At 35.5% G+C, this 24,729-nt stretch overlaps 1 protein-coding gene across 6 annotated transcripts in view; it reads left to right on the forward strand.

Annotated features, from left to right (window-relative positions):
- The window catches only part of VPS13B (vacuolar protein sorting 13 homolog B), a 433,483-nt gene that overhangs the window by 227,768 nt on the left and 180,986 nt on the right, over positions 1-24,729 (forward strand). For 4 of the 6 annotated variants that reach the window (XM_085053288.1, XM_085053290.1, XM_085053289.1 and 1 more), the window contains 5 exons: positions 6,866-7,086; positions 10,772-10,984; positions 18,967-19,138; positions 20,192-20,306; positions 23,020-23,161. In XM_085053288.1, the coding sequence (XP_084909414.1) occupies positions 6,866-7,086; positions 10,772-10,984; positions 18,967-19,138; positions 20,192-20,306; positions 23,020-23,161 (863 nt within the window). Of the gene's footprint in view, positions 1-6,865; positions 7,087-10,771; positions 10,985-18,966; positions 19,139-20,191; positions 20,307-22,403; positions 22,471-23,019; positions 23,162-24,729 lie in introns of all 6 variants that reach the window. The other 2 variants (XM_085053291.1, XM_085053292.1) reach the window with 1 other exon arrangement.

The raw sequence follows: 24,729 nt of genomic DNA on the forward strand, positions 1-24,729 counted from the left end.
AATAGATGAGGTAAATATCCTGAACTGTCTTGAGTCTTGGGTTCTAGGTTTATTTTAATGACCTCCATGACAGCTGGGCTTACAGCCAACTCTTGGAATTAATGGAAATGCCAGTATTTGTGGTTTAACCCCAGCTGGCAGCTCTGGCTGCACACAACCCCTCACTCCTCCACCCTGGTTGGAATGGTGGAGAGAATCAGAAGGATAAAAGGGAGAAGACTTAGGGGTTGAGATAAAGGCAGCTGAATAGGTAAAGTAAAGCTGCTGGTCTAAGCAAAGCAAAATAACAAATTAATTTCTTACTTGCTGTCAGTAGGCATGTGTTCCAGCCTTTCTGTTTCGTTGGTTTCTTTGGTTATTTGGGGTCAGCTGCCCAGGCTGTGTCCCCTCCCAACTCCTTGTGCACCCCCGGTTTACTTGCTGGTGGAGCAGTGTGAGAAGCAGGAAACATCTTAAGCACTGTTCAGCAATAATTAGAGCATACCCATATTATCCACAGTTTTCAGCACAAATTCAAAACAGCAGCATGCCAACCACCATATAGAAAATTAAGTCTATCCCAGACAAAAAAAGAACATTAGTGTACAGTTAGTTCATCATTGTATTCTCAAACTGTATTATTTAGAAATAATTCTTGCTGGTTTGTGTATTCATTCTAAGATGAAGAGAGGGAGATGCAGCAAAAGCAAAAAACATTGCTTTTGTGATGGGATTTTCTGAGAAAATTATTCTGTTTTCTGCCTACTGACTGCTGAAGTACAAACAGTTTGAAGGGTATGAAAAATTAAGTCAAAATCACATTCAGGAGCTAGTATTGTTCCTGCCATCTGAAATTTGTTCAGATTTATAACATTGTGTTTCTTCTCTCTTTGATCTGCCACTTACATTGGACCCTTCTCCTTTCTGTATTTTACCGTAACTCATGGCAACTGAAATAAAATTTCTGGTTTTAATATTGAAAGTCATATTAGAGATGCTGCCAAATGAAAAGAAAAAAAAAGTTTAAATGAGAGAGAGAAAGGTATATTTGTTTTTCCTAGTAACTTTCAGTAGGAATTATCTAATTTGTTAATCATAGTGACAGATAGAAGATAAATTTAACTGAAGCCTTTTGTTGGTTTTAAACTGGTTATGTGATTTAAACCATTTATGAAATTAAGAAGTCATTTGAATTTTGTCAGACCTAGATTTGAAGGAGAGATCCTAGTGAGAGAAAAGAATCTCCCTGGTTGGGATAAAGTCTATAGTAAGGAATTTATTTGTGTGTGGCTTTGTGCTCTGGGAATAATGCCAAACAGAAGTTCTCACAATCTTGATATTTTTGATTCTCTAATGGAACCATTGCCTCCCCTCATGCCAAGACTCCCTCTTAAATAGTTTATTTAGAAGTTTTTTCAAGTCACCTCCTTTATTTCTTCCTCTGTAGAGGTAAATAATTTTTATAGAGTTGTATTGTGAAAGTCTCTTAATTTGCTTTCTGTCTTTGAACAAGACCTAAGGGACATAGGCATGTCATTCTTAAGACATGCTACCATCTCTTGGAAATTATATTTAGTCAACCTTGCTTTTCCATTCCAATTCCATTCCATTCCAAAGAAAAGAATCATTCCTTCTTTTATAAAGAAGATATAAGTAAAAGTCTTGTTCACAAGGATGTGTTGTCACCTTCAAGAAAGCTGTGTGCTCTTATTACTTATTACTTATTATTACATGATAGACTAAATTAGGACAAAAAGGAAACATATTCCTATTGTCATTTGGGAATATTTCAGCCTACTCAGAGATACTTACTGACCTCAGGATGTCAACATACTGTAAAAATAGCTCATGCACTATCCCACAGTCAGGTCTTTCCATTTGTTTTCAGAGTTTTGCTGCATCTCTGAGGTAATTTTATTGTGTAGGAATGCTTGTTCCTCTTTGGAGGAACAGTAAATAGCAGTAAATTTTATGAATCCATCTTTGTAAAAATGTTTGCCTGGGTCGGATACATTACGATATGGATCTTTAGGTAAGACACAGTAAAATACTTCTAGAAAGTAGTGTTCAAAAATATCTTTAAGTTGTTGTTGATATTGCTGGTAATCATATTCACATTTTCAGATGGATAGCCATATACTGACAGTCATGTGAATCACTGTATTCCAAATATTTAAATTAGCGAGATAGCTTTTGTTTGTGAAATAAGACAGATGATATATCTTCACAGAATTTTGTAACATATGTTTAAACTCAATAATTTGTCAAGTGACTTGCAGGGAAATAGGAAATTAGGGCTTCTCATTCAGTGTAAATTAATTACAATGAAATGTATTGGTCATAAACTACTACAATATAATTACATAGATTTCAACCTGAAAACAGCAGTTAAATGTTTAAAGTAGCACAGCAGCATGTTTAAAGTAGCACAGAAGTTATCATCTTGCATTAGATTTTTAAAAATGTTTACCTTTAAATTTACAGAAATAACTTTTACAGTTATTTAAGATAAATATTTGACACTAAAATAGTGTCCTGTTTCATAGAGGAGTTTGTGTGTGACCTTAAAGATCATCTATTTCCAACCCCCCTGCCAAGGGCAGGGACACTTTTCGCTAGACCAGATTGCTCAGAGCCCAACCATCCTGGCTCTGAGCACTTTCAGGGATGGGGAATCCACAACTTCCCTGGGCAACCTCTTCCAGTGTCTCTTACTGTCTCGTAGTGAATAATTTTGTCTTTATATCTAATCTAAATTTCCTTCTTTCAGTTTATTTGAATTTATATTCAATGCCACCATCTGTAATAGTAATTACTGTTTTTAACTCACCTGTTAGGGCAATGCCTTGTATAATTAGTTCTCATGTTTGAGAAGCTGGGTTTATGCAGACATAGAACTACTTCCCTGTTGCATGGCTGGGAGGAAGAACAAGTGACCTAACATAGTGATTGCATGTTTTTTTTTAACACTGCATGTCACATGAGAATGAGGGCTTTAGAAATCCATGTGAAGACCCCGTAGGGTGGTTACAGGAAGGAAAATGAAGACAGAGTGGTCAGGTTGCTCATTAGGGATTGCAAGGGATACTGCTAGTAAGCCTGGGAATAGATCCCAGAGCACATGCATGGTAAAGCTTTAATGATCTCTCTCCCACCATCACTGATTTTAAACAAACAAAATTTCTCTTTTGTAGAACTGTCAGCATCATATACACAATATTGTGTTCAAATGCCACATTTAGAATCTGGTTTTTAAAATGAAGATAAGTACTACATGAAAATGAGAACAAACAACAATTATTAGTAGTTAAGTACATTTATCAATATTACATGTCATGCAGATGCAAAGTCTTATTATGAGCATTAGTAATTAACTCTAGCAAAGAAACAAAGTGCATCAATAAATACCAGAGAAAGTGCTTGCGCATACCAAATTTTTTATTTATATATTGGAAAAAAATATCAAAAATTCTGTTGGAAAATAGCTGATAAATGCCAAATTTGAAAAATTGAAAATTGAAAAATTTGAAAATTGTCTGATGGTTGGGTCAGTCAACTGCCAAATACCTGAAAGAGGTATTTGTTAATTTAAGAAGTTATCAAAGCAGTTGAAATAGTTTGATAAATAGATTTCCAAATAAAAATCAGTGATGATGCTCTAAGAAGTTAAAAATAAGGATTTATGATAGCAGTTGATCAGAAATTAACCAGAATCTTCTACCACACTAGGGGTCTTTCATGTGTGTGTTTTATAATCTTGCCATAATAGATGTGGGGTGCACTATAGTTCCAATGAAGGCAATTCCAGTTTTTCCAATTTACTTAAAATATTTCCGATTAAAAGAATTACATCAATTAGGTGACAAAATAATAGTATACATAGATGGGAAGGTTAGATGTAGAGAAAATATCTGCTAAATGTGGCACTGACTTTTCCTTCCTACCAAGAAATAATTTTTTAAGTTATGGGAAAATCCTATAAGCAATGTTGCTTTTGATGTTTAGACACTTTGAATTAACATTTTTAATAGTTTCATAAAACAAATTTGTGAATGAGTGAAGGTATATTTTTTTTAAACACGACATAGGTACAAGAACAAAACAAGGATTTACTAGGTGGACAGTTTGAGTAAAGTGTTAGAACAGGCACACAGTGTATATGGAGCTGAAGAAGAGGTAATTGGTGACATTAGGGGGAATTTTATAGCTGTAAATTCACCGTATATTTACTACAGTGTTTTTTCAATCTACTGTGGTTTCTGTACATTGATAAAACTTGATCAGTGTTTTCTTTTAAAGGTACATAATGTATGCAGTCTACTAGAGTTACCATTAATTTTTTTCCTTAGATATTCTTTCTTTTTAATCCATGAAATATAAACTGAGTTAATTTACTGTGGTGATCACAGAGAAAAACAAAGTTCGTATGTAGTAATTAGAAACATGTCATTGGAGTTGACTTTGAATTTTTTCAATATATTAAAATTATTTTTTTTAATTTCTTGGCTGACTGGACTTGGAAAAAAACACAAATTAACTGCTTCAAAACTTTTAATCTGCAAACCTTTTGAAAATATTTTCAAGTTACTTTGAGCTGAATTCTTCAGTATGTAATAGCTTCAAAATAAACTATTGAAATTTTCAGTTTGTTCTTAGGATGAGACACACAGAGTTTTCTGATACGTACTCCTGACCATACAAATTTATTGCTGATGCCACCTGTAGAAGAAACAATAGAAGTCATACTAAAATAATGTGGTAAAAAGGTGTTGGAATGAAACTTAATTTTAGTTTCAAAACCCTTCTAATTTCTTTAAATAATCACAGCTAACAGTTGGTGCTATTTCTCAGTGCTGTGATTTCTCAGCAGGACGGTACTGACTGCAGGCCACACCAAGCAGCAAACACACTTTTCAGATATTGTTTTGAAACACTGGTTTGTACTTCTTATTGTCCCATGAGACGCCAAGGGGCCCATCCCAGTGTACCTTTGTATTTGTCTGCCATTTTCTCCTCTGATTCTCAAGAGTGGCTCCCATGCTTCTGGGATATTAGATTAATTTGGACTCTTTTTATCCATGACTTCAGACACAAATTTTGAAGAATAAAACCTCATACCAAATAACTTTCTGAATTTTCATGTAGGAAGGAGAACTTTTCTCCATCTTTTTCTCCAGATGAATGTTCTCTGTACAAAGATGAATACTGTTTAAGGCAAGGCTGAGGTTTGTGGATGCTCACCAGCCTGGTGTGTTTGGATGTGACACAGCATCCAGGTGCTTTTATGTTACTTCATATTGGGACAGGCAGTTTCTCTTGGTGGATTGAAAATTCACATGCTGGGCACAGAATCTCTGTTATTCAAGTTGTGACCTGTTGTACCACAGCAGTGACCCAACTTCCTCAGTAGGAAATCTGATAAATGGGATGAAGACTTTCTTTAAAGAAAACAAAACCAAACAAAAGAAACCCTAAAGGCCCCCTGAAATATTGTTATGTTCTTATACCTTTGAAGAGCAAAAATCTGAATCTGTTTCAGGTAAAATTAGAATTACCAACATATCTTACATTGCCTTATTTCCCTCACTTCTTTTGAGCATTCTTTGGGTTTAGGTTCAGTGTTTCTCCCAGAGCCTAATTTTCTTTTTCTCTGACCTGATTATCACGCGTGAGAGTGGTTTACATGGAAAGGTTTTGGTAGCAGGGTGGACTGCAGAGCTGACATATGTGAGAACATTCCAAAAGCTTTCTTCATGTTCAACAGAGCCAGTTCCTACTAGCTTCAGATGGACTTTCCCAAGTTGAGTCTGTTCTGCCCGTGAACAGTAACAGGAGAATTGTTTCTCCCTGTCCATACGTCCACCCAGAAGCCTTTTGTTATATTTTCTCTCCCTAGTCCAGCTGAGTAAGGGGAGTGATAACAGCAGCTCTAGTGGGTTCCTGCCACTCAACCACGGTCAACCCACCACAGGCATTCTGTTTCGGGTAATCTGTGTGTTTAGTTTCTCTCAACTCTAGCTGATAGAGCTGTTGGAAATTTTCCTTCACTAAAATGAGTTCCTATTGGACCTTTAAAGAACTACCAGAATAATTCTGCGATCCTGCTTTGAAAACTTTTATGTTTCACCTATTGACTACCTAAAGAAAACAGATTGCACAGAAGCTGTAGGCATTTTGTTGTTCAGTTGTACACTGCCAATTCCCTTGCTGATTATTCTTGATAACAATTCCTGGTAAGATGCCAGGAACTTCTCTGGGTAGCCTTCCTCCTAAATATAAGAAATAAAGTGCTAAGTGTATGTCCATAATAAGTTGTTTTTAGAAAATTCATCACCATTCTGTTCCTAGGAAGTTAAGTGAGGTGGTGGAATGAGCTGCACTGTGAGCATTGGGATAGGCTTCACCCTGTGGCACCACTATGTTGAGATGCAACCTGTAGACTTTTTGACAAAAGAATTAGCTTTTTTTATTACAACCTGTAAATATGTATAATAGAAGGAACTGCCTCTGAACTGCATCCATATGCTGAAAAAAGTGGAGAGTAGTTTCTGGATATTCCTCAGTTTGAGGAAAATTATATGAAGCAAAAGGATTTTAAAGACTATGTTTTACATGTTTGTTCACAGTTTGGGGTTAAAATTCCCAAGGGATTTCAGTTTTTAAAAGTCGTGAAAAATGTATTGCTATTGTTTAGATTTTGAAATATAGCATGAAATTGGTGGTTGAATTATATTTGTGAGAGTTTGGGATCAGTTTAATTGTTGTTGACTGCATTTGCTGACTTCTAAGGTGGTTTAGAATAAGGCCTTTGCTAGTTGTGTAAAATTAATACCCTACTTTTAATTAAGCAATTGTTTAACTGTTTTCCCTTCTTTTTAATCACTAGGTGATGCTTTTCCCTGGACAATTAGTCTGCATCATTTCAGTATATACACTCTTCTTGGACAACAAATGACACTCAATTTGGTAGAACCAATGGGCTGTACTTCTACTTTAGCTGTGACTTCTCAGAAACTGCTTGCTTCGGGGCCGGAATCCAAACACTCGTTTGTCGTCTGCCTCCATGTTGACCTTGAGTCCCTTGAAATAAAATGCTCCAACCCCCAGGTTCGTCCATTTAATTGATTTATATGAAAGGAAATTAAAAATAACTTGATTTAAGTACGATTGATCTGCATTTTCATGAAGAGGGTCTCTATCTTAATTTTTTTTTTAACTGGGCCATCAAGATCAAGGTGCTTAGATTGAGATTTGCTTTGAAGCTCTCTCAACTTTTGTAATTTAAACTCTTCTCCAAATGTAATAGCTGTAGTATAAATGCGTCTTTTGGCTGATGGAGTGAAATGAATTGCAGATGTACCATTAAATGCTATGATAATGTTCTGCTGTCACTGTGGATTCTTGTATCGAAGTGGTCTAATGTAAATTTTTTTGCTACATATTCATAGAGCTAACATTTCTTTAAACATAAAATATTTTTTAGGCAAGCAATGGTATCCTACAGTAAAGGGAAGAAAAACCATATGAATACATGTAAACAAAAGTTACCACCTCATTTGTGTTTATTAAAAGGGAAAGGTGTTCTTAGATTTTTCAGAAAGTACACCTTTTATTTTAATGACTTGGACCTAGGTTGCTGTAATTTCAAATAGAGTAGGTGTTTAATAATATTAAAAGTAGAATGGCATTGTTATAAGTGCAAGTCTTGCCTAAATGTGAGTTGAGAATTAAAAAGAAAATTGAAAAATACTATATTTTTCAAGCATTCCTATTAAAGTGTAATCGAGTAATTTGTTTTGCAAACTGTAAGAAAATATTTCCACTAAAAAATTAAACTCTAAGCTCCATGTTAATCATATTATGAGCATAGTGCAATATTAAAATGAAGTTGTACTATGGAATATTAGATCAAATGTTATTGTCTTAAAGGATGTCCTTGTACACTGTGATGGTATTAATTTACTGAAGTATTCTAATGACTGAAAGGATGCAGACAAACTATCTGAGTTTATTAAAGGCTCTTGGATTGTCTTTTCTCCTTTACATATGCCTTACTTGTCCTTTCTACTTTACTTAGGCAAAAGGGAAGAAAAAAACCAATCAGTCTTCTTTAACCAGATGCTGAAAAATAGAACATGAAAAATAAAGTTACATAAACAGCATTTGATAGTTACAAATTCACAGTAGAGTAGCTACGAAATTTGATTCCTTACAATGACAGACTGTATTTCTTCTATAGATGACAGATTTAAACTGGGTGAAATTTGGTGGATTTGTTAAATGATAGCAAAGGTGAAGTATTATATTTATATGACTATCATGATTTAATATGAAACCATGTTCTGATGGTCGTAAAGTCCATAGATACTTCCAATGTGCAAAATTGCCAGGATATTGTCTTTGGTTGTAGTTTTCAATTTTGTGGTAATGTGTTATTTTTAAAGTATAAAATGCTGTAACATATTGAGCTTTACAGATTTTGCCAAGTAGTCAGTGGGGTCTCATTGAGTTATGTGGGGTTTTGCTGAGGAGGGGGTAGCCTTTTTTAATAAATACTAGCAGTTATTATTTTTGTCCTACCATTTTTCTTCTCTTAAATAGGGTGTTCTAATAATAATTATAATATATTAACTGTTATGCTCAAAAATACTTAGAGAGGAGGGAGGCCTTACACTTGCTCTAGCCCTTCTCATAAAATCAGAAATGGATTTGCAAAATATTGAGACTACACATTTGAAGACATGCAGCCAACAAAAGAAGTAGAAATCCTTCCATTTTAATCAGTAAAAACCAATGGAATAAAATAAAGTGTGTTAAAAAGTAAACAAAGATGTGACTTTATCTGAAGTTTTGAATTTTTTTTACATGTAGATATGTGCCATCTTTTTTGTTTTAATGAGGTTTTATTGTGGGGCTTTTTGGTATTTTTTACCTTTTAACATAATTCTATGAAAATCATCTCCCTCTAATCAAAGTGTGCTTTTTTGTTTGGTGAACTTACTTTGTCTTGAGTTTCAGAGCAGGATAGAGTATTTTTACCATACTACTTGGTTGGCTGGTTGCTGGTGATGTTCAGAAACATGGCTACTGCTGCCTGAAATAGCCACTGTTTCAGAGTGGCTGTAAAGATTCTAGCCTGAGCAATTTTTAAAAAATCTCCCTTACAAGATTAGTAATTATTAGCTTTAATGATTACAGCTACTGCAACCCCAGTAAGATTTAGACCCTTCAGTGTTGGATTAACTGATGACAAACCTGTTCACCTCATTATATGAACATATATGTAAACACAAGTTCCTTCTTTTGCATTACTTTGTGCCTTTAGGAACAGTAGCATAAATAATTTTCTGAAAACCCTGCTGCATTAAAACAAATATAGCTTAAGTTATCCTTTGGTTTCTTTAAAAAAATTGGGAAGGGGGAAATTGCAAGCATGTATGATTTGGATATCTGACTGTATCCTGTTAAATTTCTAGAGATACTTTTGCCAGCAAAGTGTCAACACCACTTAATGCTATATTAGTCAATCAATGGGGTGGACGTTGCATTAGATAGTTAGTTACATTAGGACATTAGTTGAGCTTCCTGCATTACATGGAAAAGACTTGGGAAAACACAGAAATTTTAATTTGATAATTTAAAGGTTACCAGTGCATATCAGGGTGCTACAGACACAAAATACTTTAAAGCATAACTGAAAGAGCTCTTCGTCACAACCAGAGTTGTTAGTCTGTAGTTTGCTCAGTGTATGAAGAAAAAAAATGTACTGGGAAGTTTATCTCCTCTAAGGAAAAATTCTGTCAAAAGATTATGTGACCTGCTCTGTGTAAACCTTGAAACTTCAAAAGAAAATCAAAGATGAATTAAGAAGGTTTTTTTTTAAAATTCCAGCATTTCACCTCTTAAGAAAGGATTGCAGCATGTACTTTGAGACTTCATCACACATTCTCACGCACAAAATCAAGTACTGTTTTATATCAAATCTAGATTGACAACAGTGTTTTTCTGCATCAGTTCTGCCCACATAAGAAGCCAGCTTCATAGAGTAAAGTGTCCTGAGGCTTAAAGTTTTTATAAATATGAGAATTTCAATTTTTTATAATGGCAAGTTGGGTATGGTATCCAGCTGTGAATCTGCTTATATATTATTTTCAGTTTTCTCTGAGCCTTTTTTATACAGTATATTCCAGAATGTTGTCATACAAGTTCCATGATTAATGCCTATTTACAAAAACTTGTGTAAATATCTTAGAACTGAGTGAAACAATCTGCAAGTTAAAAAGTGTGTTTCTGAATATTGGAATGACATATGCCAGGAGACTATTGAGTTTGGTAGTGAATATTATTCCAAAGCCGTATCAGTTTCACGTGCTGCATGGGATCATTATTGTAATACAATTTAAATGATTAATTTTTGCATTGTTAATATTTTATAAAGTATACATTTGCCTTTTGCTAGAGACAGTATCTATACATATGAAATATATGATAAATTATCTTTGCCTAATTGTTGAAATTTATGTTAGTAAAAGTTTTACAAGACCATGTTATTGGTTATGTATTTGAGCTATGTACCGTATGCTTACACAAAGCACAGACCATTTTTGTCAAAGTGACTATACTGTAACTGACGTTAATTATTTTATTTGCAGTGTAGTTGCTTATCAGATCATTATAAATGGTGAGAAGTTCAGTTCTGCTATATTGTAAGTCTCAGTGGAGGACATCAATGATTTTTTCTTCATCTCATTAAGAAAAGCTTCATCCTAAAATTAATTTTTTTTTCCTTTAGGTGCAGCTTCTATATGAACTGGCTGAGATCACAAGTAAAGTTTGGAATAAAATTCAGAGGAAAGGAGTTCTGTATCAATCTATATCTTCTGTCTATACTGAAACCATGACAGGACCTGCTCCTCCTAGTTCTCCAGTTAAAAGTAGTGTTGGTACCATTCCACCAGATACCAGCACATACAGTCCATCTGCTGACATTGGGACCACTACAGAGGTATTTTTATTTCTTAAAAAAGTGTGTTGTGTGAGTTCTGACCTATAAAGTGTGGTGGTGTGCAGTCAAGGAAGAATCAGCAAGATCAGAAAGAGCAGTAGAGTCCAGGTGGTAAGTAACTTTACCCCAATAAACTAATGAAGGATACTTTATTACTCATTTTGGTGGAACAAGAGAGAGAAAAAAAATTGCTGTATTGCTCCTACATTTATTATTTGTCTGTATTGTTTTTCTTTGAAGTGAATGCATATTTGCATGTTTCAGAAAACTATGGTTAGTGTGTTCAGATCAAGAAGCATAAGGCATTTTCCAAGTCCAGAATTAATAGAATAGTAAGTCTTGTTTTGAAAGTACCTGTAATACTTGTGCTGCTTGTGAGTAGTCAACCAGTCACCCTGATGCCTGGGTTAGCAGAGGGCTGACGTGTGCAAATTATATTGGCAGCCAGGAGAGGTGCCAGGGCTGTGAAGGCTACTCAGGCTGGCATTGCACCTGGCTGTGTGCTCACCCCACCTCCATCCAGCCACTGTTGAACTACTATGCCGTCTCTGAGCTACTGCTGAAGCTCAGTTCATTCCCCTCTCTCAGCTGCCCATGTCTCAGTAGTGCTTTTGTAGCTCAGTCATGTGAGCATTTGGGTATGCATTTTCAGATAAAAGATTGACCACTTGGTTTTATGGATTTCTGCTTCCTTAATTTACAACACTGTGAAACTGCCTGAAGCAATCTGGTACCTGATCGTAATGTCTGTGGTGTACCTAAGACTGTAAAATATTAGAGGAATAGGAAGTTCTGTGCTGTGCTGAGGAAAGCAGGCTAATTCTTTTATCAGCATTAATTCAGTGTTAAACTTCATCCATGAGTATCGTTAGCTCTAAGTCACCGGGTAGTTGGTATAGAGTAGAATAGGTGGTCACAAGAAGCTGTGCAACTGCACAGGCATAGTATTTGTGGCCTTCTCAGTGCCCAGTCAGGTTTACTAGTTAAAATAGTGAGTTGACCTTGTTTGTGCTCCAGGAGGAAGTCAGAAATGCCTAAGATGAGTTGAAGGTATACCAAGGTATCACATGTATGCAATGCTTTGTTTTTAACTTAAATCTATTAGAATGTGGGGAGACTTTTCTGAGAAAGTGGGTTTCAGTCTCAGGATAATCCCATCAGCTTTAGTAGCACCTCATGGAACAGTTCTGGAACACAGGCAGATACACAACAATTTGAATTCTGAGTGCAATTAATTATGCAAAGTTTGGCCAGGATTGCTTTAGCCCTATGTATAGTTTATATTTATTCCCAGGTTTGGAGAAAATGAAATGGTGATTCCTGGTGCTTATTTTTTATATGCATCATACATACACACAGAGAAGAGGCAACTGTCATTAAAAGGTGTTTGAGCTAGAGTTTCAGTTCCTAAGTTGTTTCACTAAAATGTTTCTAGAATATTTGAATAGCCTTGGTTTTGTTGTATTTCTATGTGTGCACGATCTCAATTGTGTAAAATTTTGCCATGGATACAGACTTGAAGGTAAGCAATAATAGTAAGAAAACAATATGGTCACAAAAATAGGATTTTTTCACCTACTCACATCAAATTAATTTCTCATTAAAATCAGAAACCACCAGCTTTATAAATAACAATTTGATTTTGATCCTCTATACAGACAGCAGTATTTGGAGTACATGCTGTACTTGGAGCATTAATTGAAACTGATTTGGTAATTGTTTTAATCCATATGTTACCAAGATTATTTTGGCAATATGGGTCTGAGTTCAGTGTTTATATCCTACCCTTTTGCAAACTGTTTTTCATAATTTATTTAATTTTCTTCCTATTCTCAACAAATGTTATGCACTAGCTAGATAATTTTTCTCCTAAAAATTCTAAATTATCTAAATGAAGTTTAGTGAATTAGTGATCAAGGGACAACATTAGAATAGAGTAATTAAATAGTAATATATATTTCTATAGGTTTGGCTGAGGGAAATTTTCCAGAAGTTTGTTTTTTATGAGACTGTGTATTTTGTTTATATATTTCTATAGTTTTGAGCCTTGAAATCTTAACATCTGTCAAACAAAAAATGCTTGGCTGCCATAGCTATGGTATTTTTTAAATTCAGAGATTTTATAGTCACTGTGTTTTGCTCGTGGGAGACACATGATTATTTTTAAAGCTTCTTTCAGCTGCAACAGACGTGCTATAAAAGAAGAAAGCAAACTTGCACAACTGTTTATATCAAATAGCAAAAAAAAGTAATTTGTTTATGTGATTTGTGAATGATTTATATTTTAAGCTGTGTCTAATTCTTTTCTTGCTGACAATTTGATGGTGAGCACCATGATCTGATGTGGATAAAGCTACCTAGGCTTACTGACTTTTAGCCTGGGTGGTGATAGAACAGGGAAACATGAGTGAGACACTTAAATACTGGAGGCTGGAAACAGTTAATCATTTTTACCATCCCTGCCTTGGAAAAGGTAAGGTAGTGCAGACTACAACAGGCCACTTGTTACTGTTTACTTAAGTACAAACAGTGGTAGAAGTGTTTAGTCCTTGGGGAAACACAGTGATTGAGCAAGAACGCAGAAGTTATTTTGATAAGGCATAGCATTAGTGTCGCCAAACTATGATCATCCCTGAGTTTTAGGCAGGCCAAGGATGAAGGCCTCATATGTTTGGATCTTCCTGATGAACAAAGATAAATTCTGGTAAGAAAATAAACTCAGTATATTGGTCAATTTGCTACAATTGGTAAAAGAATTAAATTGTATATTTTAGGACTTGGCATGAGAAGTTGTGGGAAAATAATTCAGGGTTTCTGACTCTGGCTTGATTTTTCAGTAGATCTGGAAACAGAACAGAAAATTAATGCATAAACATATTTAACAATAACATGCTGGGTGCTGAAAATCCAAAATGAAAATTGAAACTCCATGAGAAACAAGAGCACAGTCTTTCTTCCCACTTCAGTTTCTTAGCTTTTCACTGCAGAAGTTTTCTGTGAATTTGAGCTTATTTGGCGGGAGAAGATGTCAGCTACTGCACACCATCACTTTTCCAGGCCCTTTGGTTTCTGCCTAATGGTTGTGGTTACAGTACCATGAACAGAAGGCTAAGAAGAAATGCAATTTCTTCCCCTTTTTTTGCCTCCCAAAGGACAGTCAAACAACATGTTACATCTGTCTTCAGAGGAGCATCTCCCACTGACAAAGAGAATGGCCCAATTCAACTGTTTACACACGGTTTAATGGCAGAAAACACATAGGTAGTATGTTGATGTTAAACTGTTGAAGTAGGCAGAGGCAATGCTCTGTCACCTCTGACAGGGACAGGCTGTTGAGCAGCTGGAGATGTCTCTTGACAGGCTCTGCAGCTGCCATGGCTGCCATCAAGAGGTTATTGCTGAACGCCTCAGCTGAACCCAGTTTTAGCTACACTGACATGCTGCCAGTCCGAGGGGCAGGACAGAAAAGTGACCTGGAATACTGGGTGGGAATGCAGTAGCTGAAGCACAGAACTGTAGGGAAAGGCGAAGCCCAAGTGAGTGGAGGCCCTTGTCAGAACACCCAGGCTCTGTGGTAGAATGAATTCCAAACCCTGACGATCGCAGGTCCAGTTTCTAATGACACATGGGGTTGGTACCTGTAGCTCTGGGGTTTGTTTGTAAATACAATCACTTGGAAGCTGGTAGGGGCCACATTCCCTAAAATTCAGGATTTGCTTCTTTTAAATTTGGTTGCACATTTCTGGGTTAATTTGCTTTTAATATATGTCTGGATAAATGCACTTCTTCAAAAATCTCATAAATCTCACAAATACTGTTTTAAGTAACCTTGTGCCAAAGTTATCAACTGACTGATTCTCTGAGAGGCATTGTACGTAATTCAATATCTTTAAAAAAATAATCCTAAGGAAGTGTGGGAAAATTATAGCCTGACTTTTCTTCAGAAAAAAGTTATCTTTGTAGTCAAACCACTAAATAAAAATAGCTCTCTGTGGAAAAAAAAAAAAAAAGCAAAATGCATGAAACAGCTGAAAACATTAAAAGAACCCAATTATAGAATTCAAAAATTGCCATGGTGGAAGTACATATTTGCTGTTAAGTGTACCCCTTTAAGTTTAATCAGCTATTGTTTTCCTCTTTTTTAACTATCAGAAATGTAGAGATCTGCCAAAATTTTAGAACAAAGTTGATTTTCATTCAAATCCATTTTGGAACATGTTCAGTGGGAGAGTGAGGGTGTGTGTGGAAGACTAGAAGGAGACTGTCTCTCATTCCCACCCATTCCATCACAGTTTGTAAGTTACGGTTTGGCAAAATCAAGTGTGTTTATAGTACAAAAAGAACTTGAAAAATCTTTCCAATTAAAAAAAAAAAGAAAAAAAATTGCGTTCTATAGAATGCAAAAAATAGAGAGCCACAAATGGGTCCACGGATCATCAGCATTGGCTTGAACTTTGTCTTGAACTGTAAATAAACATGTAAGTACTGTTTTTCTCTTTCCTTACCTTAATTGGCATTTATTTCTTGATACTTTGTGAAATCCATCAGAAGATCTCAGCAAGGGAAGTTCTCTTTGGCTGGCTCCTTCCTTCAGAGCTGTCCTGCTGAAGGGATCCCCCTGATCCAAAGTGCTGTTGACTCCACCGTCATTCTAGAGCATGTGAGGTTTGATGAGAAGAGTCATCTCAGCCACAGTGAAACTCCAACACAGAAGCATCATCTTTTAGGGCAATCATTCAAAGGCAAATTATGAAGGTGTGCAAAGTTATTGGAAGGCAGAGTGCCAAAGGAGCCGTGTGGATGTTATACAAAAGGAACAAAAAGAAAGGAATTTATTTGCAGAAACTTAAAGGCAGAGAACTAATGCCTTTCTGATGACATGAAATCTCAAGTCATGAAATAGGTTGAGGCTTCTCTGATGTCCGAATGAGGACTTTGCAAATAAACGCTCATTAACATGGGAGATAGGATTCTCTAAGTATTGTGGGGCTTTTTGTTTTGGAAGGATACATTTTTCACTCCTATCTTTTATTGCTTTACAAGTGAGGAGCATAAATAGTTGAAGGGAAGCAGGCAAGTGTTTGCAGAGGGTTGACAGGGATAGTTGGAGGACAGCAAAATGGCTGAGTTGTCTCTGTCTTATTACGGGAGCCTGCCATTTCAGGAGAAGCAATAAGGACTAACGTTGGTTGGCACTGGAGAAGTGACTACTCTGCCTACATTGTTTCAGATGCTAGGGGACTTCCAGGCCTGACACTCTCCAAGGCTGCTTCCCCCATACTTTTTTATTCCAAGGACAGGTGCTGGCATCCTTGAAGAAAGAAAACTAAATTTTGTTTACAGTTTTGAGAAGATATTTACTTTCATGTTACTGTCAGTTAGTGCTACCTTGCAGGATAGTTAAGTGGCTCTGGAGAGAGTAGAGATCTTTGTGGACTCAGTAGGAAATGTCTTGCAAGGACATGACTGGCAAACAGTATTAAGAGATAAGAGTCTGGACAAAAAAGTCAGGGAAGAGGCAGGAAGGATTTTGCTGGAGAAGGAAATAGGAAGTACGAGTCTCAGTTTGGCAGAAAGAAGTTAACCTCTGCTCTGAACATGTTATTTAGCAGGTTCTACCACACCTTTTTTTTTTCCCTCATCTTGTTGGGTGCCATATGACCAATGTGCCACTCATATTTGGGAGCTAGGTGCATCATAGTGAACTGACATATCTGAGTTTTCCCTAATTAAATGTCCTGCTGTGGTAGGCATTAAATATTATTAGATACACAGCAGGACACAGGCCCTGCTATATTTAATAATTACATTTGCAGACAGTGTAAAACAGAAGAGGAAGAGTAAACAAACACTACAAGCAAGAGGGTCATGCTAAGTCCATGACTTGGAGAGAGATTTCAGGTGGGATTGTGTACAGAAGTTAGCTCGATTAAGACATGATAGGGAGCAAAGGCTTTTTGCACCTCTGGAATCTGTTTTTCAAAAGATGGTCACCTATGGCTCTCCTGGTAATCTGTTCAGAGCTTTAAGCAATAATGCCTTATATAAGAAATATAAAAATAAATAGAAATATACTTGTTTTCTTTCATGCATTTTGATTAATGCAAAGCCACTGTCACAGTAGATAATTGAAGGTGAACCAGATCTTCATTTTCATTTCAGCACTTTGTATTACATCTGTTGAGCTGGTCCAGGTATTACGGTCTCATGTTTAGATGTTATTTTCCAGAAACATGAATTGGTTAGTTGGACAAACTTTCCCTTCCTCCTATGAATGAGTATCTGGAATCCTAAGTTCTCTGTGTCAGCTATTGACAACGTAGATGGTTTCTAACCAGTTGCAGTATCACTGAGCTTTCAAGGGTAAAGGTTACTGTGCACAGATAAAGTACCTTTGCTGTTTCTCTCTGTGTCCTCTTAGGACTTAAAAAAACCTATCATTAAATTGTAGGCCTGAGTTGAATGAAAATACGATTTGTCAACATAAATGCTTCCATATGAGCCATGTCATTAGGTTTGGGATAGGTCCTACCCATCCAGAAAATAGATTGCTAACAGAACTTCCATGCTTGCCTTTTCCAGTCTTGGACTGCAGGAGGCAAGTACTGTCAGATTTTAATTTTGCTACTGAAAGTAAGCTTTCCTGGGACATCTGAAGCTGCAATGAGTGCATTCTGACTTCTTACTTGACAGGTTAAAATGGTTTCAGTCCAATTGTAGTGCTTACTGTGTAGAACTGATTTCCAGGGTGTCTTCCATAGAGATAATCTTGGCTTTTAATTATATAAATCTCAAATATGTTTTTCATCCTAATTTACAGTGCCTAATACCACAAACCTTCAATGAAAGATAACACTTTGGTTGTTTATTTGTCTGTTAATCTTAGAAACAACTTGGTCCTAATGGATCAAAGTAACTAAACCTTGTTCCTTTCTTTGTGCTTGAATAAAGAAAACTTAGAACACATGGTGGAGTTGTAAATGAAGATGCTCCTGGATATACAGTAGCTTCTGGATGACATTAGTGACTTATGTGTCCCTTGCATTCAGTTTAATAGGCTGTAAACACTAGAGGCTGATGAGCAATTATATGTTTGCATCTTTCTTTCCCTGTCTGGAGGCAGTAAGATCCACCAAAGGAGCAGGCTGAAGTCCTTTGGCTGATAAATATCATCAAAACATGCCTGCATTGTTCTAATAAGCCCAAATAATAGAATTTTCAGTATCACTTTTGTTTGTCATTTTCTTTTCCTAAAAACATTAACATTTGTGTCTTTTTTGTTGAGCCCTTCTAGGGAATGAACATAGATTATTGATGGCACAGAAGCTTTTACAAGCTCATTTGTCAACATTTCATACATTTAAGAATATTACAAGTGACAATCATTTTTTAAACAACAGAAGTATTTAGAAAGTATTAAATAAAATATTTCCAATTGTTATGAAAAGCTATTATTTTCTGAAATCTTTTTCAAGAAATTACAGGGAAGCATATAGAAGGGGAATTAAAAATAACCCAAACCCAGTGTATATATAGTGTGGGTGTTATGGCCTTACTGGGCAGCTCTTCATTTGGGACTTCCAATGATTCTTTCTTCCTTTGCCTTTCAGATAAGTGCAAGCCTCCATATCCCTTTTCCTATTGCATCTCCAAACTTTCCTATTAGCCTGTGTTTTAAATTGATGATAGTGTTTCCATAGTGTAGAGTTAGTAAGGAAAGTGCACTGTGCCAAGGAGACCTGTCACAAAACCTTACAGTGTTACCATTTAGTGTTTGCTGAAGTCTGTTATCTCTACTAGAGAAAAGGGAAAAATTCTTTGTTTATCTTTTCCTGGTGTTACAAGTGGCTTAATTCAAATATACTATTTGGGCATCTGTATTTCTATAGTTTGGGCATCTGTATCAGTTGAGATAGAAAAAAGAAAGAGAAGTGGTGAAAATCAGTACTTATTTTTCCTCAGATAATGCTTCTTTTTCATAGGGTGATTCTCTTCAGGGTGGTGATGATTCTCCATTCTCAGACTCCATTACATTGGAACAAACAACAAGTAATATTGGAGTCTCAAGTGGACGTGTCAGCCTATGGATGCAGTGGATGTTGCCAAAAATTACTGTGAAATTGTTTGCTCCTGATCCTAGAAATAATGGCACAGGTAATTCAGCATTTCCCCCCTAACATACTATTTTAAATTTCAAGCAGCACAGCATATTTTTACATTTTACTAATATAGTATTAGCTATTCAGAGCTTGTATCAACATTACTGAACTCTATAATGCAGAAATAATGGGTTGGAGCTGTATTTTAAATAACAGCTACAAATCAGTTGCTAATTTACTGCATGCAAATTAGAATTCAGTGTTGTTCTTTGGCATAAACTTCCCCCTTCATGTGGACAGACGATTAAGTTAAACTGGAAATAAATGGTTAATTTACTAAGAGTGTTGCATTTATTTCCTTAGAAAAAATATCTTTCATTTTTATATGATTTAGTTACATATTTTGTGTATGTCCATATATATTCCATTGTAGTTCCATATTGATCATTTCAAATTTCAATTTAATATAATCTCCATAATATAATCATTAAAGTCATAGGAAGTTTAATATGGAGTTCAGTGGAGAAGTTTCAGCTTCTGTGTTGTAAAGAAAAATATGTGTTGTACACAGCTTATCTTTTTTTTTTTTTTGAGATATAGTTGAATTATCATCTGACAGTAATTGTTTGAAAGAAACTCAGATTTCATAAACTGCAGGACTTCCATTTTATTTTTCTAGGAAATACTGCTGCTTAGCTGTTAACATTGTTGCCCATAGAAATGTGAAAAAACTAAGGTGACTAATTTTTAAGGCTAATTTTCAAGAGATGTACTTGAACCTTTGATTTTAAAAAACTAATTACACCGGGGAAAGAAAACAAGTATAATTAGAGTAAATATCTTGGCAAATATTTTTTCTTTTTTCCCTCCAGGAATTATGCTATAAATACCTAAACTAGAAACCCCATATATACATTTCTCAATACATTTGTATAAAAAGGTTTGGATTCTAGTGTGACACTTGAATCAAAAAGTGCTTTATGAGAAAACTCTGAGTAGAAGTAGCATCATCCTATTTACAAAATGTTGTGTCTCAGATATATTTCTTCCTTTAAATCCTTCAAGTTTCAGATTAATAACTAATTTTTATTGCCTTTGACTATTGCAGAAGTCTGTATTGTCAGTGAATTAGAGGATCTCAGTGCCTCTGTGGATATGCAGGATGTCTATACCAAAATCAAATGTAAAATAGAAAGCTTCAATATTGACCATTACAGAAACAGGTAATTCCTGTGAGTTGTTATACTTTAATTTTGGGATGAAAGATAAAGGGGGTGATTTTTTGTGTTTTTTTCTTCTTAATTCTTAACTTGAATTTAAGGTAGATATTAAATTTCAGTTAAATTATTTTAAGTAATAAAAATCCCAATTATGTTTCCTCAGAATTAGATCTAATTCTAAAGATATACATAAGGAATCATTGCAAGTTTAGGAGGGCATTTCTTTCACACTTGCTGATCTGTTGATCCATTAGACCAAAATAATTCCTTTTAGCTTAAATTTAACATGGGAAATTCCTGAGATATTGGTTCATGATGTGTTAGTGAGTGCCAGTATTTAATTATTTATGCTACTTCGTCATTATATGCTAAAAAGAAACAACTCAATTTTTTAGAAACTTCTATTGCTGTGGCAAAGCAGCACTTAATGTAATGCAGAGAGCTGAGCTGATGATCTATGTTATGTTTCACAGCCCAGTGTTGTGCAAAGACACCCAAGTAAAACTTCAGTAATTAATCTCAACCAGTATATCGTCAATACTATGTGTATTCAGGGTAGGTAGCTAGGCCTAGTCTGCCTTCCAGCTTTAGCAAGTCCTCTTGTCCGAATTTTCCTCCACCAACATGATGTGTCATTTGACACCCAGGCACATGGTTCTATAGACAGATTGCATGTTCCACCTTCTAATTTGTGTTGGCCATGAACACACTGGTCTTGACAAAGGGAGAGCCTGTGAAGTCTTTGTTTAACTAGGTTTGTGTTTGCCATTACAGATCAACAAATTCTATTGTGAATTAAGAGATTAAGAGAAAATAGAATATTTGTGTTACTCCTTGAGAGGAAAAACATAGTTAAAAGCTTCAGCACAGCTTTTGACATTGAAAATAACTAAAATATTTCGGAGTGCAAATAATTTTGACTTGGGAACTGATGTCTGCAAGGTCTTATTGGATGCTTATTGTTCCCTGTGTACAATAGGAAGGAGACTTAGTATCAATTTAACAACATTACCAACATTTCTTTATGATTTTTTTCCTAATGAGCTGTCTTAAAAAATATTTCAATTCCTGTCTTCTTGCCTAAGTTACAAATGCAGTTATTGTTTGTATATAATATTCTATTTACTAATTAAAATTGTACTTTATTTTTAAAAAGCTTTTAAAATCATGTCACGATGCAGGAGTGCCAAGAGTGTCCTGGGACACATCAGGCACAGCATTGCCAGGCAAGGGAGGGGATTGTTCTGCTCTGCTCTGCACTGGGGCAGCCTCACCTTGAATATTGTGCGGAGTTTTGGGCACCACAATATAAGAAAGTTACTAAACTACTAGAGAGCATCCAGAGGAAGGTCACAAGGATGGTGAAGGGTCTTGAGGGGAAGCCGAATGAGGATCAGCTGAGGTCACTTGTTCAGCCTGGAGAAGAGGACACTGAGGAGAGACCTCATTGCAGTTACAACTTCCTCCTGAGGGGAAAAGGAGAGACAGGCATTGATCTCTTCTCTGTGGTGCCCAGTGACAGGACCCAAGGGAATGGCCTGAAGTTGTGTTGAGGGGTTTAGGTTGGATATTGCAAAAAGGATCTTCACCCAGAGGGGGTGTTTGGCACTGGAAGAGCTCCCAGAGAAGCTGTCACAGCACCAAGCCTGATAGAGCTCAAGGAGCATTTGGACATGCTCTTAGGCACATGGTGTGACTCCTGGGCATGGTGCTGAGCAGTGCCAGGAGCTGGACTCAATGATCCTTGTGGGTCCCTTCCAACCCAGGATATTCTATGATTCTGTGAAACCTCAGTAGCCAGCTCCTCTTAACAAGCTTTTGGGGGGAAAAAAGCAAACCAAAACACCCCAAAAACCCAACTCACCCACCCACCAGCCCCACAAACCACCCCCAAAAACAAAAAAAAACACTACCACCAAAAATATCCAAGCAACAAAAAACTCTTAACAAACCCAAAACTTATTCCACTTGACAAAATTGTCACTGTTCTCATTTATATTTGTATTTTCTAATCTATTTGGACTACCTTTCCTATGTGTAAATCTCTGTGGACTAAAACTAAAAGCAGAGAATAGACAAGGTGACCTTTCTGTCTTCCAGGCCAGGGGGAGCTTGGCAGTCAGGACATTTTGAAGGAATTTTTCTACAGTGCAGAGAAAAAAATTTGGTGAGATTTCTTTAGTAAACTAAGGTGCTTACCTGAATAAATCTTCTTAAGCAACATACTTCACTTTATTCTTCTATATGTTAAACAGAATGATTACAAGAACTGTAGTACAAAGCACATTTTAGCACTTAAAAGCTAACTATTTCTAAAGAATACTGACTTTGTAACATATTAATACAGCTTTACATTCACAGTGTCTTTGTTCTTGTAATCTTTCTCCTCCTTGTTCTGTTAAAGCTGTCAGCTGAAAATCCAGGGTAAGTCCCTTTTCTACATGCAGGATTTTGCTATACTTATTCTTATGTGTCTTGACCTCTTGCTATAGGTTGTTCTTTCGCATAAAATTTGACATTTACCATTTTTAATCTCTTTTTTTTGTTTGATCTGATTCAATTTCAGCTTTTTAGGAAAAGGTATGGCACAGGTTTGTCTTGCAGTTACATCGAATCATGCAAGCTAAATGTAAACTATATTTTTGCTTATAGCAACTTTTTTGTTTCTTTGGTTTTTTTATCTTCCTATCTTCCATGCCTCGATCATTACCTCAAGCCTTGGGGAAGATTCTTGGTCTCTGGGGCAACATGGAGGTGTGTTCCTTTCCTGTACTGACAAGCTGAACAGACGTACCTTGTTGGTTCGACCTCTAAGCAAGCAAGATCCTTTCAGTAACTTCTCTGGCTTCTTTCCCTCTGTAAGAATCTTTTAAGATTTTTTTAATACAGAACTTTCACTAATAAATACTAGTAAAAAAAGAAAAAAAACCCCTTAATTTATTTTAATTTTTTTGTACTGAATATATTTCTAGCTTATATTGATTATATTACTTGTGTTATTTCCATCTTATCCTTTAGTAATAGTTGTCTTTTTTTAGTAGATAAGGGAATGAGGATTGATGGTTCACAACCTTGTCCATAACAACAGACCACTGAAGTCAGTGAGATTCATTTATATTAGAAATGAGAACATAGAATACATTTGAGGCCAAATATGTAAAAGCCAGAACTAAATGCTGCATTTTTTTAGTGTAATTCTGATATCTACTTAGGGATTTAAGTACTTGGTATTACTGCGGTATACCTTTATGCAGCCTTATAAAATTGTTTTGCTAATGAGGATAATGCAACAACTAATGATTTCATATTTGAGTCTTTCTTTTAAATGTTTGGAACATTACTTGCTGATTCACAGTGTCTCAGTGTGAGATATTTAAGCCGTTTCTTCTTGCCTCTTTATCCTTGAAGGACTGTATGTGTTATGACATTGGTCTCTTTATCTGTGAGTCTGTGGAATTGTTTTGTGTTAGTGAAAGTTCTGGATGGTCTGACTTATTTTCACTATGAATATTGATTTGGAATACTTTCTCTTATTCTGTTTGTTTCAGTTCTTATAGTAAATTAATTTACCAATTTGTTTTAATTCATTTAATTGTAAAAGCTTCCAGTTTTCCACGATTTAAGATATGTATCCTGTTTATTTAAGAAAGAGATGTTGTTCTTCTGTTAACAATGTTTAAACTAAATTAAATTTATTTCAGTCAAATTTAAGATGGCGAAATAAGCAACTACTGGCAAAATATAGTTACTTATGTTTGTGCTTACATGATTAAAGCTAATATTTAAATAAAGAATTCTGTCAACATGTTTATTACATTGTTGAAATAATGTTTTTTACATTTTTCCATCACTAACGATGACTAATAAACTTTCAAAGGATGGAAACTGTTTTATACATTTTGTGGGAGCTAAGTATTTAGTTGTCATCTTTAGCTAGACAAATCTGTCTTAAGGAATCTGCTATTTTTAAAGTACAATGCAATGTATCTTGAAATTATATGTTTTAGCATGTGGCACAGCTATTTTCTTTAAATACTCAGAGATGATGATGCAAAACCAGTTCAATACTTTAGTTGACTATGGGTGTTTATATACCCATGCTGAGGTGAGTGAAGCTATCTCAGCACCACAGTGAGATTTTTAATAGCAATGGTGTCTGCATGTACAGAAGGAACAATGCAAACAGAGTAAGATCTACAAATGTTTTAAATGAAGCCTCATTTATATAAAAATAAATAACTGTGTTAAAAAATATCAGAAAGATTTAGTAAATTTAGTTTCTTGAATATATGGGGGGTTTTTGGCTGATTAGATATGAGTTTGTGAAACATAAATAATTAGAAAAAAAAAAAAGTCCAGAAATTCATGGGTTTAGATGACCTGATACACAGAAGTGTAGACCTGATGCACAGAAGTGTGGACATGC

The sequence above is a fragment of the Lichenostomus cassidix genome, chromosome 2 (genome assembly GCF_008360975.1).
Source record: "Lichenostomus cassidix isolate B80296 chromosome 2, HeHo_3.0, whole genome shotgun sequence".
In the NCBI taxonomy this organism is placed as follows: Eukaryota; Metazoa; Chordata; class Aves; order Passeriformes; family Meliphagidae; genus Lichenostomus; species Lichenostomus cassidix.